Source organism: Macaca mulatta, chromosome 14 (genome assembly GCF_049350105.2).
Source record: "Macaca mulatta isolate MMU2019108-1 chromosome 14, T2T-MMU8v2.0, whole genome shotgun sequence".
Lineage (NCBI taxonomy): Eukaryota > Metazoa > Chordata > Mammalia > Primates > Cercopithecidae > Macaca > Macaca mulatta.
The window spans coordinates 29,955,071-29,972,621 of record NC_133419.1 but is presented as its reverse complement, the minus strand read 5'-3'; the positions used below and the strand labels follow the sequence as shown (position 1 = coordinate 29,972,621).

General features: G+C 43.2%; 1 protein-coding gene across 6 annotated transcripts in view; it reads right to left on the bottom strand.

Moving 5' to 3' along the window:
* Positions 1-17,551, bottom strand: part of SLC1A2 (solute carrier family 1 member 2) — a 167,095-nt gene that overhangs the window by 60,928 nt on the left and 88,616 nt on the right. For all 6 annotated transcript variants that reach the window (XR_013403161.1, XR_013403160.1, NM_001261669.1 and 3 more), the window contains 1 exon segment: positions 841-980. Coding sequence is in view for 4 of the 6 variants with exons in the window: in NM_001261669.1 (NP_001248598.1) it covers positions 841-980 (140 nt within the window). In the remaining 2 variants the exon portion in view is untranslated.

Below are 17,551 nucleotides of genomic sequence, written 5' to 3'. Positions count from 1 at the left end.
GGCAACCAAGGCATCTATCTCAAAGGAAAGGTCATGGAATAGAGGGGTTCAGGTGGGTGTGTGTGGGTGGGTGGGAGGGTGGGAAGGACAGGTTGTTCATTGCTTCTCTGTGTAACCTAAGTGAGAGCTGAAGAACAAGGGAGGGATTGAAAAAGGAAATGGTGTGGTTGTCATTATAAGAAACTGTATCTCGCCCCATTTTCAATAAACCCTCATGGGAAACTTAAGACCAAGATTGCATCAACAGCCTGAGAACAACCATCACCTGGGTGAGGCCTGAAGCAGAGGAGGAGGACTTGCTACATGGAGCTGTATCAGATTAAGGCATTGGGGCAAACATCTTCCGCACTGACCTCATTAGCCAATGTGCCCAAATTACCTAAATTAATGATGTGTCTGGAGAAGCTCAGACCTTGGGAGCCATTTTAGTGTGGTTTTGTGCAATACTTGGGCTTATCTTGATGCAGGTGGTTCTCTAAACATGGTCCATGGACCACTGCTTTGGAACTGCCTAGAAGGTTTGCTGATATGTAGACTGCAGGGCCTCATTTCAGATGGCCCAAAGCAAAGTCTCCATGAGTATAGGAATCCACATGCCAACATTCTCACAAGATGCTTACTTGCAAAAAATTTAAGAACTACTAGAATCCAAAGGAGAACGAATGGCTAAAGGAGGTAAGGAGGAAAATTGTATCACTGAAGCCTGGGTAGACAGGACCCTAGGCAAACCATGTGGCTTCCTTTCTGGTGGAACGACTGGCTGCTGAGACCAGCTGCCCCACAGAGCCAGGAGAGTCCCAGAGAAGAGGGGACTGGGGGTTGGGTGGTGCAGATACCTACCAAACACCGTCAGAGTGAGCAGGAGATTCTTCCCCAGCTTGTCACACAGGCGCAGGCCCAGGTGCCGGTGCTTGGGTTCCTCCGAGCTGAGGTGACTGTCGTGCATTCGCACTTCCACCTGCTTGGGCATATTGTTGGCACTGGAACAGAAGTGAAGGCAGAGATTAGAAAGACTGGCACCTCCCCTATACAGTTTCAGGGGCTACATGAGGAGGAACCTCTCCAGGCACAGTTGGAATCTGGAACCATCTGCAGGAAAGTAAAAGTAAGTGTGACTCAGGGTCACCTATAAGCAGGACAGTAGGACACACTGAGAACTGATGTGGATCCTCCCAGTAAAGGAAAGGAACACTACATGCAATGGTAGGGTCTTCCAAAGAGTTGCCCCCCATAGTAACTTAGGGAAGGAAGTTACCATGTTACAGAGCCTTTACTTGAGTCTTGACCAAGGTTGCAAAGGCTAAAATAAATAGAGATCCAAATCCAGATAGGTCTGGCTCCAAAACCTGAGCTATTTTGTTCTTGTAACAACAGCAAAAAGGTGAGTCATACTTAAGTTACATCAACTTTAAAATGTCTCCAAGCTCAAGCCTTCCCCATCCTGACATGTGAAAGTCACAAATGTTGATCATCCAAGCTTTACCTCTGTTTTGGAAAAGATGGTTTACATAGTAAAAAAAAAAACAAAAAAAACAAAAAAAACAAGCAACCTATTGTGGCTTTTAAAAGGTCACCTACATTATCAAGACTACTAAACTGGCCAAGAGCTAATACCACTTAGAATCTAGAAGTATGGTTTTAAGAAGTATTTTGATCACCTCCAGCTATGGTTGCAGCCAAGCCCTTTTCTGGGTAAACCCCAGGTATGCCTAAGCCATCCTGGGAGTCTGCCCAAAGGAGCCCTTGCTGGGGTAATGGGCATACTTCGTCCTCAGCTTTGTCATTTCCCTGGCCAATAATATTCCAGATGTAAGCTTGGGGATTGCCATAGGGAGGCCAGTTTTTCACTTTCATATCTTAGGACATTTTTTAGCTGCTGTTTACAATCACCATCATTTGATAAAAGAAAAAAAATAAATAAGCCTTTCACACCTAGAAAGAGAGGTGTCTCTGAACAGATGACAGTGCCTTCAAGACAGGGAGGTGTTGCCCTTATCCAGATAGTCTTGTCATAGACTGGAGAAAATTTCCTTTGGAACCAACACCAAGCTGCAGACCTGTGTTTTGAAATAACTGGTTATAATGGAAATAGTGTGGGTTTTGGAGCCAGAGGGCCTTGGCTTCAAATCCTGACTCCAACTCTTGCTAGTTGTGTGGGGTGTAGAAAGAAAAGCCTGATGCCTACTTGATAAAAGTTAAACAAAAATATGCTAGCATAGTACCTTTCTCCAGTGTACACAAAGAAGAGACACTTAACACCCATCAGCTTCATGGCAAGGATGACATTTTGTTCAGGGGGCTTACCCACTTGCACTGCCATTCCAGCAAGATACCAAGACCTAAGCTTCCAGTCTCAGAGTTAAGACCTGGAACCCAAATACAACTACTTGCTTTTTCATAACAGGCTGCCTAATATACTCGCTACCCAAATGTTTTAAAATTAGGAATAACGTTGCATGATCAGATGAGAATGTTAGTCAAAATATAAGCTTCCTAGTCTCCCCTTAATGGCCGAATTTTCTAGTCATCTAGTTAATTTCTGAGGCAACTTCTGGTTTCCTGACATATGTGTGCACTAACAATCCCTCAGACCGTCTGAAAAAGAAAATAGGGTATGACTGCCCAGAGCAGGTGGGTGAGGGCCTTTCTGACCAGTGAGCAATAAATACCACTTCCTCCTATCACCAAGTGAAACAGACAGAAAATTCACTTTACAACACAGCAGGGGGAAATGATCAAAATGATCTTTTTAACATGGATAGACCATATTTCTATGTTTACAGTGGGATCTTTTTCCATTTTTAAACATGTCTCCAGCCAGTAATATGAAGCTCTAAAGCAGGAAATGTCGAACAAAGAATGGAGGTAGTATGTGTTCTGAAATGGTGAATGTATTTCCTTAGCCAGCTCTTGGCCAAACTCTCCAGTCCCCTTGAGATCATTAATCTCCTTGCCTTCTGCTTCATTTGAATCCCTCCTGCCATTGAAATGAGAATCAGGCACATGGTTGGTATTCAAGTAAAACTAGGAAGTATTTAAAGCAACCATTCCGGCAAGATCCATATGATGTAATGGAAGTGTCAGGCATCAAAACAGCCATGTCAAAGTGAAAACACACAAACAATTAGGTTAGCATATACACCCAACCCGGCAACATGGTTGGATGCCTGTGCCACACATTTCTTTGTTGTACAATATTGCTGCTTCTTTAATGGTTTGTTTTTTAGGCCATAACAAAATGTCCCTGAAGTCCTGAATCAAAATAGCCACATCAAAGTGACTACATCAAAATACTGTAAACCCACAAATATTTATTGAGAGAATTTCCGTGAGTTGCCCTCTTGGAATTAAACAGATATGGAAGACTTGTAAGAGTCCTTGATGCTTGCACATAGAAAATAATTTTAAAGGTAATTCAGGGACTCATCTTGCAGCTGGAAACACAGAGAGTCCCCCAAGAACTCTCTGTAAAAATTCTGACTAATCTAAAATTTCCAACTATTCTAATTAGTCTAACTAATCACTACAGCTCCCAGAACACAAAGAGAGACTGACATGGGAATTATCACGTAATATAGCATGATTATATAATGTATATAGAATATTATATAATATAGAGCTGCTTCTAAGCCTATACACCTTTAGAATAAGATGTAAGTTTTTAAAAATGTGTTCACACAAACAGCTATATAAATGCTGATTGCAAACACACCTGGTAACAGTGACAATAACAGGGATAACTTATATTTATTGAGTGTTCTCTATGTGTCAGATACTATACTCAGTAATGGGTATGGTACAATCTTTACTCTTAAAGAGCCTTTACTCAGAGAGAAAACATAAAGCACGTTGTACTGTAATTGTCTGCTTTATGTACAGGCCCTGAGCAAGCTTGCAAAGGAGTCTATGGGAAATCATAAGAACAATGCCTAACCCAGGTTCAGGGAAGAGGAAGGGATGTTCAAGAAGGGGTTCCAGAAGGGGCCAAGACCTGAGTCAGCTCTTGAAGGAAGGATTTAATTTAAATGCCTGCATTCTCCACCAGTCTATGAACCCCAGGAGGGCAAGATTGTGATCTTTAACACCTAGTACTGAGAGCTTAATCAATGTTTGCCAAGAGAAATTGAGAATTGAAAAGTAGCTCTAAAATGGCCCCGTGCTTGCCCCTGGGAATAAGGCCCTTCTGCAGACAGACTGGCAGCATGCCACTTCAGTCAGATTCTGACCATTCTTGCATTTATTCCACAAATTTCTAGTGGGCCCATATTACAGGCCCCATACTGTTGTCAATGTTAAAGATATTGCAATAAACAAAAAGAGCCCTTGATATTACGGAGCGTGCACTTTAGTGAGAGAACAAATACGTAGATAAATACATTTTAAGTAGTGAGAAGTGCTGGGAGGGGGGTTGTATTAGTTCATTCTCACTCTGCTAATAAAGACATACCCGAGACTGTGAAATTTACAAAGGAAAGAGGTTTAATTGACTCACAGTTCAGCATGGCTTGGGAAGCCTCAGGAAACTTACAATCATGGTGGAAGGGGAAGAAAACGTGTCCTTCTTCGCATGGTGGCAGCAAGGAGAAGTGCCAAGAAAAAGAGGGAAAATCCCCTTATAAAACCACCAGATATCATGATAACTCACTCACTATCATGAAAACAGCATGAGGGTAACTGCCCCCATGATTCAGGTATCTCCCACGGAGTCCTTTCCGCGACACATGGGGATTATGGGAGCTACAATTCAAGATGAGATTTGGGTGGGAACACAGCCAAACCGTATCAAGGGTGAAGGAGAAGGATAGTAGTGTGTGGGGAGGCAGCGTGATTTTGAAGTGTCCGGGGAAGGTGTCTATGATGAAGGGACATTTGAATAGAAACCTAGAAGAAATGAGGGGTCTCCTCAAGTATTTTATGCAATTTGTCTAGAGCTTAGCAAATAAATGGAACATACACAATTTGGAAATCTGTCTTACTACCTAGATCCAAAGCTCCCACCCAGATGCACACCCTGGGGTCCACGTGTTGATTTTTACATGGATTCAAATGAATATGTAATAAGTAATGCTGGGTCCTATCACCATCATGAATATTATGAGGGTGTAAATGACTATCCCAGCTCCCCCTAAGAGAAACAGTTACCAGGAAGAGGTGAGTTGGATATAGGTGGAAAGCCTAAGGTCACAGCAGCCAGCAGATTTGCTCCCATGGCAATAAGCAGAAAGTGCCAAATCTGGTCTGGGAAGTCCATCGGATACACAGTAAGATGTCCAGTGTGCACACTTACCCCTTTACTAATAGTCCCTTCCTACATCCTGTAGCTGTGCACACAGAACAAAGCAATAAAACCCAGGTGGGATTTGGGTCCACCAAATCCATCAAGGCTAGTGCTCTCTGACACTGCCTGCCGTCCGTGTTTCTACTTGAGTGCCTCCTGAATGGAGGAATATTAGCAATGCAATGCCTTAATGTTGGAAGTTCCAGTGCGCCAACTCAGACCGATCTCTCGAATGGCCTCCACTGCCCAACAAAGTAAGGCCATGTGGTGGGACAGCTGTTGGGGGATAATTAAAAACTTTTAACAATGAGCCTATAATTTCCTTCAGCCTTAGCCTCTCCATTGAATTATTTAAACAGCTGTTAATTTTGCAATCGTTGCCCAGTTCTTTCTCATGCAAATCCACGTGAGTCCTGTTTCAAGGCAAGCTCAGCTTATCGTGCAAATCATCCTCTGTGACTCAGAAGGGAACGTGTAATGGGGCTAACGCTAAGTTTTAAACTATTCTCAGAACCTGCTTTTCATTAGCATTCAATTTCTCTTGCTTTGCCAAGAGCCTCTAATAATAGGCTCATTAGATGTGGTGTTGGATTCAGATTTCCTGCTGCACACTTCAGTGTCGCCTTAGCTGGCACCAGACTCTTTTTTCCACCTTCACTGATTTGATGAGGTGGCAACAGAACACTCCCCAGGGAGCCTAAAAGCAACTGGTGTGTTTCTCCTGGAGGATGTGTGTGGGGTTTGCAATGGGCTTCACCCACCTGTCTTTCCACTGCTGACATCTAACCTCCCCTCTCTGGCCCCAGGCTTCAGGATCTGGGGAGGTACTGGGGAGCCAATGATGTCCAGAAATTGCCCTACTGGAAGACACTAGGTCACCCTAGTATCAAGAACAAAAACAGTGCTCGTAGCAGGGCCTCTCGCCTAAGACAGTTGTTGTATTTGGATAAGAAAAATGGAAATACCAGTGATGTCAGCTCGAGCACCAAGAACAAGGAGGTAGAGATTTCAGCTTTGATTGTCCCACATCCAGGATATCCCCAGCTCCCTGAAGAATGCCACCCCTGCTGTAAAAGGGCCTGAAACTCTAAGACTTTCTGGCATTTCCAACAACCTGCAAGTCCCTCCACCCTTCCTAGATCCTGTAAGACCTGCCTTAACTGTGTCAAAGATGCTTACCCACCAAGATGTCAGTCTCTCTCTGACAGATACTGTGTTGTCACAGATCCTGCAAATGAAACTTAAAGGGTCACAGCCTCTAAAGTCTCTTTCAGTCCCTTCTTCTATTCATTGTGTCTTCACAGTGTTCATTTGCAAAATCACAGAATTACTTTCTTGTCCTGCTGGTGAGGCACTCCAGACTTCACAAACCTCTTTTCTACAGCTTCTTTCAGTCCATTCGAGGGGCTGGTTAAAGAACACAGTTTATAGCTATCCTGAATCATGATGGTATTGGGCCAGGATAGGACTGGAAGTCAGGAAGTCTGTGTTCTAATTCCAGGACTGCTGCTCAATGGGTGTGTCAGGGGAAAAGTATGAGGATAAAATGGATGTAACGTTACCTTCCGTGATCAACAGACAGTAGGGTAAACTGCTATGAGATGGTAAAAACACACTCTTAATGTATGATATCAATAAGGTTTAAGTATCAATTTTGGCCCATTTTTATTTTTTAGGTCCCATTCTCTTAATCTATAAAATAAGAGGATCGAATTGGAAATTCTTTAACATTATAAAATTCTGTGATTCTCTAATTCTCCAGGGAGGGAAAAGGATAGTAATAGCATTCAGTTCCAGAGATGTGGATTCCATTCTAGCTACCCACGATGGAATAAGCCTAGAGATGACCATGAAGACAAGTCATTTCATTTACCATGAGATAGCCCAGTAGCTACACCACAACCCTCACAGGGAAAGGCAGAGATGAGAGACAAACCAACAGCAACCATAACAACAACCTTTGGCGTTCCTTTTAACCTTCCTTATGTCTGCTACGGAAGCATTGTTTTCCAGGGCCAATAAAGCTGGGTTGGGATGAAATTCAGCACACAATTCAGACGTGAGCATCTTCTAATTCCTCATCCATCCTCACCCATTCTCAGGTCTAGATTTCTAACATGGGCAAGTCAATGCCTTGGGAACAGTCAAACAGGTAAACTGGCATTGGGACCGGCCAACTGCTAAACTGACCACTAAGCCATTGAGAGACCACCTACATCAGGCACAGTCAACTTCTGTGGAACTGGTGAGGTGGCACTCAGAAAAGACAAGACGAGAAATCGAAGGAGAAGAGCCTCTTTTTCCATATCACTTCCTAAGTGCAATGGTCCAAGCCAGCTAATGCCATGAATGGCAGGTATACAGCCAATTGAGACTTCAGGTGTCTACACACAAACTGCAAAGACAAAGTAGCAGGAGACAAAGTTTTCAAGGGATGAATAAAAATTTTATTTGTTTGGCTCAGAAACAGATGTTATAACACCAGCTGTGATTAGCAACTGTCAGAAGGCAAGTTGGTGGAATACAATCACATAATTACATGGCCATTGATTCTTGGTTAAAATGTCCCTTTTCTGGCAGTGGCTGGGACAAGACATTTAGTCTTTTGGACAAACGATGCAACTCATTGCATCATTATAGAGCTCCAATAAGATAATATCTATGAAAGCACTGAGAGAGTATCTGATATATAGTAGATACTCAATTTTAATATCCTCTCTTTGTCTGAAATCCCTCATATGATGCAAAATGACCAGTAAGAGAGTTTACTCACTGTTGAGTTTTAGTAAATCTCCCTGCCAATACATTGGTGCTTGTGCCTTTTACAAACAGAAAGTCTCAGAGGGTCCAGAGTGGGTGAGGGTCTGGGAAGATCCCACTGCCATCAGCCTCCCTATGATGGAATGACTGAATAACCTCTCAAAGAACATCAGGAGTACAACCTTAAGGATATGGCCTCTGGACTTCTATGAAATCTTTCCCCAGGCAGAGACTTAGGCAGCTTTGACCCAACAAATTTCCTTATTTCCAGATAGACTCACCACCCCAAACAGAAATAAGACACCAAGGAACAATCAGCCTCCAGGGCCCAATGAGAGACTGGGGTGGGGTGTTTGATCATCTCAAATTGGGAACCTCTTCTAAAAATAAAGATTATGCCATGGCTCAGGAACACACTGGCCAGCCCAGTCCCCAAAGGCCTGTCAATTCTGAAGTAATGGCTACCCATTTCTGGTTCATGGAACAACACAAAAATACATGTGATAACTTCACACAACATCAACAAGATGAGGAAGATTCACGTGGCATGCACTCTGGCTTTTGAGCCAGGGGCAACTTGGCCCCTTTCCAGATGAATAAGCCAGCTTGTCTTGAAGCAAACCATGACTTCCCTCAGGAGCCTTTGATGACTTGACTCCCGAGTTTGCTTTGTAGATGTAGTTTGCCATGTCACCCATGCTCTCAAGGCATTTTTCATGGTTTACTCATATATTTTCCCCACTAGAACATAAACTCTTTGAGGACAAACCGTGTCTTATTTGACTCTGTCTCCACCATGCTTAGCATCCTCCTGGCACATAGTATATGCTAAATTAGTGTATGTTGCATGAGGGAATGGATGATTATGTTAAAAATATGTTCTTGTCACAGGTTCTTTGTGACACTCCATTATAAGAGGTAGTGGTCCAGAAGGCTAACAAATCTGAGAAGAGGAGAGAAATGAGAGAAGGAACATAAGAAATGGTTTCAAGTGGGGAAGTCCCATCCTGTAAAAAACAGGGGGGCCGGGTGCAGTGGTTCACGCCTGTAATCTCAGCACTTTGGAAGGCTGAGGCAGGTAGATCGCCTGAGGTCAGGAGTTTCAGACCAGCCTGGCCAACACAGTGAAACCCTGTCTCTACTAAAAATACAAAAAATTAGCTGGGCATGGTGGCAGGAGCCTATAATCCCAGCTACTCAGGAGGCTGAGGCAGGAGAATCGCTTGAACCCAGGAGGTGGAGGTTGCAGTGAGCTGAGATTACACCATTGCACTCCAGTCTGGGCAAAAAGGGTGAAACTCTATCTCAAAAAACAAAAAGAAAGAAAGAAGAAAACAAGCAGGGAACACCTGCATTGAGAAAAACAGTGTGTAGCAGAAATGGGCAGCATCTCAGCAGGGCTGGTTCTTTTCTGCTGGTGGTTGTGATCCAGCTGCCCTGACCAAGGTATGGTGGTCTCAGTGCTCCCAGCACTCTTGAGGGAAGATAGAACGAGGAACCACTCTAGGTTCCCCCAACAAGGCCTTTGGGGAAACTGATGAGGACCTGGGAAGATGCACTGGTCCCTGAAGAATCTCTTAGGACCCAACTACTAAGCATCAGCATCTCTAAATTGGACCCTCCAAAATGTGGTCCTACTGCCAGAAAGCATGAGTACTTATTCCCCTTCCAAGAGTCATTGGAACCCTGATCTTGAGGTTAAAAGAGCTCAAGATTTGGCCCTCAGGCCTGGGAGGTTCTTCTAGCCTCTGAAGCTTCTCAAACTGAGCCTTTCCAATCAGTCTGCCAGACAGGAGTGACTAGGATGTTGACTAAGAGGTGGTTCAATTAGCTGCAGCGCCTTCAGGCACTAGGCAGAAACTGGGTGAGGCGCTGTACACCTTAGCCGGGATTGGGTCTTTTGATCACACTTTACGATTGATTTTCTTCAGTGCAGCCTGTCTCTTTTTTCTTCCTTCTAGACTGAGCAGCCCACCACGCAATGTAGCATCAATCCCAAGCAAGAAGGCAAGTCACTATCATGACCTTGCAAATTGCAAGATTTACCATGGCAGGCATTCAAAATGCCACACAATGCTTTTGTGAGATGATTTTAAGGGCTTCTTCAAAGGTTCCCTGAAGACCTTCAAAGTCACCCACTTCTGGCTCCCAGAGACCCAAATTTTCTCCTTGAGAGAACTATCCCTTTTGATTTCACCCAAAGACCCAGATTTAAGCCAGAAACGTATGGAAAAAGCAACCCATTCACTGACACCACAGTGTAAAGGAGATTCTCAATCCATCCCCCAAAATAGAATTGTCTGGAGGAACCCCTTAATATAGGTCCTGGACAGAACTGTATCTGGAAGCCAAACAAAAGGAGATGTCAAAACATAAATGACGTAAACTTTTCCAACTGCATACCATTGCCAGGATCAGTCTCGAAGTCAACTATTGAAATTCTGAGGCCTCCGCAGCATTTCTTGAATGCTAGCAATTTTATTCTCCTTTTTTTCCTTTTTAATCCAGATGCTTATTTCACATGAGTGTTCAGTTTGTGGAAATTAATCACACCATTCACGTAAGATTTGTGTGTTTTTTTGTCTGAGTGCTATACTTGAGTTAAAAGTTGAAAAATAGTCAAATTAAATTATGGTGTTAGAAGTAAATACATATAGCGCATCTATCTTTGGCCCTAAATGGCTGATTCATACTGGTGGATTTCCCAGCAAAAGAACAGGTACTAATTTTGCCCAAAGAACACCTTATACTTTGGGAACATGTAACCATCTCCTTCAGATAAGGCAAAACAGCAGGGCCTTAAGGTAGTCCAGGTTATAACAGAGTGACCTGACTGGCCAAAGAAGTTTGTGGCCTTCATCTTCTTTCTACTCTTCCATGCCCATAACAGCAAAGAACTCTCATACATTTCCTTTCTTGTCTTCCATAACAGGAACCCAGGCAGGTTCTTCTTGTGTTCATCTTTCAATTGTAAACAATAACCAACATTTCATCAGTTTAACTTTCTAACAAATAAGCCAATAATAACATTTGTATTGTTTAAAAGGCATTTTTGCATTCATCAAGAGTTAATGACATTCCTGAGAGGGAAGGATTATTCTATCTTAGAAATGAAGAGACAGAAGCCCCAGAAGATTCTGAAACTTGCCCAAGCTCATGAAGGTTAGAAATAGCAGAGTTAAACCTGTGCTGTGGGTCTGCAGCAAAGTTAAACCTGTGCTGTCCTTTGCCTTTGAATCCAGTGTTTTATGGGCATACTCTTTCTAGAGGTATTTGCAGAGCAATGGACACGTTAGAACTACCACCTACACCAAGGCACTAGGTAGCTACTTATGAGACTTGCATCCTAGCACGTGGAGAGAGAAGATAGAGAGAGGAGGTGCTGCTAAACAAGAGAAAGAGCAAGTGAGCTCTGGGAAGCTATGGTCTTGTTGTCTGCCTTGGACAATCCATGCTGCTGGTGCCATGGCCCCAGATGTACCATCATGAGAAAATGGCATCCACTCAACTGACTCCTCCCTTCAGGCAACCAGGGCACACAGGAACCATCCTATTGCTGTTGACTTAGCCAGCACTTGCTGCTGTGAAATAACCTCAAGGGTTCACTCCAACTCTGGTCCTTCACCAGGAAGGACTTCCCCACCAGAAGGACCCTAATGTCTGGTAACTGGTAATGATAAGAATGATGATGATGACAATAATGATGACAGCAGCTAACATTTACTCACAACTAACTTCATACCAGGTATTTTTCTGTCTTCTTATGTATGAACTTATTTAGCTCTCACAATAACCTCAGGAGATAGGTACTAGTATCAGCAACTTTTACTGAAGGAATAACGAAGTCATCGAATGGTTAAGTTACTTGCTCAGTGTCACAAAGGTAATAGATGGTAGAGCTAGGATTTGATCCCTGTCAGTCCTGGACTTGGAAGAACCGGTCAGCCCACTCTCCCTCCAGTCTGAGAAAACTTGCTCTTTATATTAGGCAATTTCATGCTAGCAATACACGTTGAAACCGAACATTTGGCCAAAAAAGTGATTTTGCTGTTGGGGGATGGGGAGGATTCCAGAGAGAAGAAAGGTAACACCTAGTCCAAACCAGAGCCTGCTCCAAGAGCTATATGGAACAGTCATGGAATCCTAGAATTTCTGGATTACAGAGGCTTCCTGTCCCCTCTAAGCCTCTGGACAAATGATTATCTGGTCTAGTGGCCCCAACTCTGTCTCTGGTTCACTTGTTAAAAATACAGATCTCCAAAACTTATGTCCACACAAAACATTGCACAGGGATATTTATAGCAGCTTTATTTCTAATTCCCAAAACTTGGAATCAACTGAGACATCCTTCAGTAGGCAAATGGATAAACCACGGTACATGCAGACAATGCAATATTATTCAGCACTGAAAAGAAGTGAACTATCTATCCACAAAAAGACATGGAGGAAAAATAAATGCATATTACTAAGTGTGAAGAAGCCAATTTGAAAAGGCTATATACTGTATGATTCCAACTATATGACATTCTGGAAAAGGCAAAACTATGGAGGGGCATGGTGATGAATAGGTGAAGCACGGAGGATTTTCTAAGGCAATGAAAATACTTTGTATGTTACTATAATGGTAAATACATGTCATCATACATTTGTCCAAACCCACGAACATACAACACCAAGAGCCAACCCTAAGGTAAACTAAGCACTCTGCATGATAATGAGGTGTCCATGTAAGTTCATTGGTTGTGATTAATGTACCACTCTGGTGGGGGATGTTGACAGTGGAGTAGGCTGCGCCTGAATGTGAGCAGGGACATATGGGAACTCTCTGTACTTTCTACTCAATTTTGCTGTAAACCTAAAACTGCTCTTTAAAAAACAGTATATTAAACAAAAACAAACAAAACAAAACACAAAACAGATCTCCAAGCCCCATTCCTGAATATTCCAATTCAGCACATCTGGATGGGGCCTAGACCTCCGGACTTTTGCAGAAGCACCCAGATGACACTGTTGCAGCCAGTCCACATACCGATGTCTGGTCAATGCCTGAACAGTTGCAGTGCAGGGCAGCTTATCACTTCTACTCTAACCATCCTGCCGTTGGATAGCTTTGACTATTAAGAAGTCCTTCCTTTATGGTGAGCCTATATCTGTTTCCCTGCAGCTTCTATCCACAGGTTATTTTTCTACCCTGTGGAGCTACCTAATAATAACAGTTACTATCAGACAATGTACTGGATGCTTTACATATGTTATTTCATTGACTCCCCACAACACTCTTACAAGATAGCTACTATTATTAGTCCCTCTTTATAGATGAAAAACTGGAGATAAGAGAGAGGAGCGCGTTTGCTCCAAGTCAGGCAGTTGGTGAGTAGATGAGCTGGATGGCAACCCAGCTCGTCTTGAACAAGGTGCACACACTTAATCATGATACTTACAGAAAATGAAGCTGAATTCCTTCTCAATCTACCAACCTTTGAGGCATATGAAGTTTCTGCTCAGGGTTTTCTCTTCTCCAAGTTTGTTACTATCGTGGTTAAAGCACCTCAAGCTAATTACTTGCATGTGTCTCCTAGACCTGCACACAACCTTCCAGGTAAGGGCTGGCTACTTCCCCACTCCCCTAAGCCCATCAAAGACTGCCTTTTTTGCTCTCACCCTCCAGCTCATCAGATTCTACCAGAGCTGAGGCTTTAGCACTGCCTTTGAAAAACTGAAGGGCATAGGTAACTTCACAGTAGAGAAAGAAAGTCTAGGGAGTACTGGTAACGAATAGAACCATTTATTGACTTTTTATTCTGTACCAGTGATAGGCAGAGTAACGCCTCCACAAATGTCCATGTCCTAATCCCCAGAATCTGTGAATGTGTCAGATTACATGGCAAAGGGGCTCTAAGGCTGCAGGTACAAAGAAGGTTGTAAATCAGCTGACCTCAAGACAGGGAGATGTGCCTGGATTCTCCGGGTGGGACCAATGGAATCACAGGGGTTCTTATGCTTGAAAAGGGGAGGCAGGAAAGAAAGAACTGGAGGATGGCAGCATGACAAAGACACAGCCCAACATTGCTGGCTTTAAAGATAAAGGAAAGGGCCATGAGCCAAAGCATGTGAGAAGCTTCTAGAAACTGGCAAAGGCAAGGAAACAGACTCCTCATCTGAGCCTCCAGAAAGGAATGAAGCCCTGCTGACACCTTGATTTTCGCCCAGTGAGACCCAACTCAGACTTCTGGCCTCCAGAACCATACGATAATAAGTTGTCTTGTTTTAAGCCTCTTGATTTGGGATCAGTTGTTACTGCAACAATGAGAAACTAATGTAGTACCAGACCTTATGGTAAGTGCTTTCTACACTATCTCATTTGTTTTTTACAAAAAGCCTCAGCAGAAGGTGATAGACACAGAGAGTCTCCTATCCATACCCACACCTCTGCTGCTTCTAGAAATCTGCTCAGAGAAGCAGCATGCTCAGCCAGACACCGCTTCTCAAACCTCCCTTCCTGAGATGTAGGCTGAAGTGTTCTGCTCCTCCCTTCCTCACTTCTTCCTGCCCTACAGAAATGTAGACCAAAGTAACATCTTTCTCTCTTTAGCCGATCCTGTGTTCAAAAGGTTCAGCAACACCATGCCTCTAAATGGCTTCCATCGCTCATGGAAGCATTTCAAGGCCTCCCAGAGGACTTGTGCAGTTCCTTACTTTGGTTCCTTCGAATGAGCTGCTAAATCTGTGGTTATTGAAGTGAACTAAACATCCAGTCCCTGTTGATCCCAGCAGTCCAGTCAGCTTACTGACTGCCCAATCGCTTCTCAACTAGTTTGATCTGCTAAGTTTACAAGTGATAAACTGAGCTATCCAGTCACCCCTGAAAGGTAATGTTCTCACCAGGAGAATTTCTTCTAAAGAGAAGAATGTGTATTCTCACTCTGGTAGCTTGTGGAGACAGACTGGTTCACAGGGCTTTGTTCACAGGGCTTTGTGCTCCCTGGAGTGGTCTCATTCCCCATCCGCACACAGCTGATCAAGTATTCACTCCCCAAACAGGTCTCTTTCGCAGCTACTCCAAAAACGTAACCTTTGGCAGGGTGCAGTGAGTGGGCACAGTGGCTCACGCCTGGAATCCCAGCACTTTGGGAGGTCAAGGTGGGTGGATCACCTGAGGTCAGGAGTTTGAGACCAGCCTGGCCAAAATGGTGAAACCCCATCTCTACTAAAAAAAATACAAAAAATTAGCCAGATGTGGTGGTGCATGCCTGTAATCCCAGCTACTGGGGAGGCTGAGGCAGGAGAATCACTTGAACCTGGGAGGCGGAGGCAGCAGTGAGCCAAGATGGCGCCACTGCACTCCAGCCTGAGTGACAGAATGAGACTCTGCCTCAGGAAAAAAAAAAAAAAAAAAAAAAAAAAAAAAAAACCGAAAGCAAAAAGAAACATAACCTATCTATATTGTTACACTAAAAATAACAGACGTCACAGAGTTTATTCACCTTAAGGTAAGGATTCCTTTGCTTTATTGCTAAGCTAAATAAGCAGGAACTTTAACAATGTTAATGATGAAGAGTTGGAAATTTATTCTAAAACCCTTTAATTTATGGTAACATATTGTTAATCATTTAAGTTTTTCTTTCTCTTTTTTTTTTTTTTCCTTGAGACAGTGTCTTGCTCTGTTACCCAAGCTGGAGTGCAGTGGCACGATCTCAGTTCACCACAACCTTTGCCTCCCAGGTTCAAGCAATTCTCATGCCTCAGTCTCCCAAGTAGCTGGGATGACAGGCGTGCACCATCATGCCAGTTAATTTTTTTTTCTTTTTTTTTTTAGTAGAGACAGGGTTTTGCCATGTTGTCCAGGCTGATCTTGAACTCCTGGCCTCAAGTAATCTACCTACCTTGGCCTCCCAAAGTGCTGGGATTACAGGTATGAGCCACTGCTCATTTAAGTTTTTCTTAAGTAAATTTCAATGCACTTTGTTTCAGTCTTATTATTGAAAGTTACTAAAGGGTTTTGTCCACTTATAATTATGAAACCTAGATCCCTGAGTGGCAACAATCAGATAGAACTGAGAAGTGATTGTCCTTTAGATAGGCATGGATTTTCCAGTCTGCCACAGTCCCCACCATCCCTTATTGCCTCCTTGCCACCAATGCCAAGTGTCAATTACTATTTATCATCAGGTTTCCACTGCTGTCTTTCTGAAAAGAGTGTTAAGAGGAAAGTAAACTGTTTCCTGATTTCCTGTGCATACCTGCCTGGCTCTCATTAAGTTAGCAGCCCCCGTCCCTTTTGGTTCCATCATTGTACAGATGGGAGCTTTCTTCATATGCTTAAGTAAAATCTTCAAAAAAGGAATGAAAATTTATTCACCAGGCTACAAGTAGGCAGGGAGTGATTTAACAGAGCGAATCACGTTGTTGTTACTAAAGATGTCACATAATTTACGACTTTGAGCAAAGGTTCCCAGGGGACAGGTGTGAAAACAAAAGCAAGTGATGTGTCATATCACCTTCCTAAGAGCAGGCAGATACGGTGCTTTAAGAATAATTGATGACTCACTAGCAGATTACAGGGGGTGGAGGAGGGCTTCACTGTCTTCTCTGCATGGCCCCTTATTATCAGTAGCCCCAAGATTAGAACTCTCTAGAGTAATGACTCAGTATGTGCTCAAATGCTGAGACATGACTTCAGCCTTTTCTTTACTAGTCTACTTTGCAGGGCAGGATGTGGAGATTTGGTGAGTTGGACTCACAGCTTGTAGAGTCTGGCTGGAGAGCAGTTTTGTTTTGTTTTGTTTTGTTTTGCAACATCCCTTAAGACAGACATTTCGTACAATATGAGAAGTGACTGTTAGTCATTTCACAGATGGGAGAACAAAGTTAAGTAACTTTCCCATTGTCAGGTAGCTAGGAGGCTAGGAGTAGACAGGTGGAAATCACACCTTGGTCTGTCTTCATCCGAAACCAACTCCTTTTCATTACAATATGGCAGCTGCAAGAACCTGATACTTTAAGATGAGAATAACATTCTTCAATATTTCTTTATTTACAGCATCATAGACATAGCCTTCAATTGTCCAAAGTAGTTAAGAGTGTGTGCATTGATGGCAGGGAAGTGTGTGTATTGTTTTATATTGTTTTATTTTGCCACTCTCAAGTAAACTTCTCCTTCTCCAGTCTCATCAACATACCCAACCTCAACCTCATAGCTGCTAAATCTTCACAAATACCCATAAAACGTATTTACTGAAAGCTATATTTCCCCCAAGATACTGGCCATATAGGCAGCTTCAGGCCAAGTTCTTTCAAGCTTCAGCCGTAGCAACCATAGTTGCACAACCAAGGCCAGCTGTGATGAAGTCACTGGAAACAAATTAGCAGAGGTCCCAGTACTCCTCTGGCCTGTAATCACTCCTCATCACTGGCTCTCAGACTATGTTGATGATCCAGACCCTGGGCATGGCATTTAGCTGAACTCTATAGCTGAAGGAAGTGCTCAGGAAAGGATTTTTAATTTGAGATTTT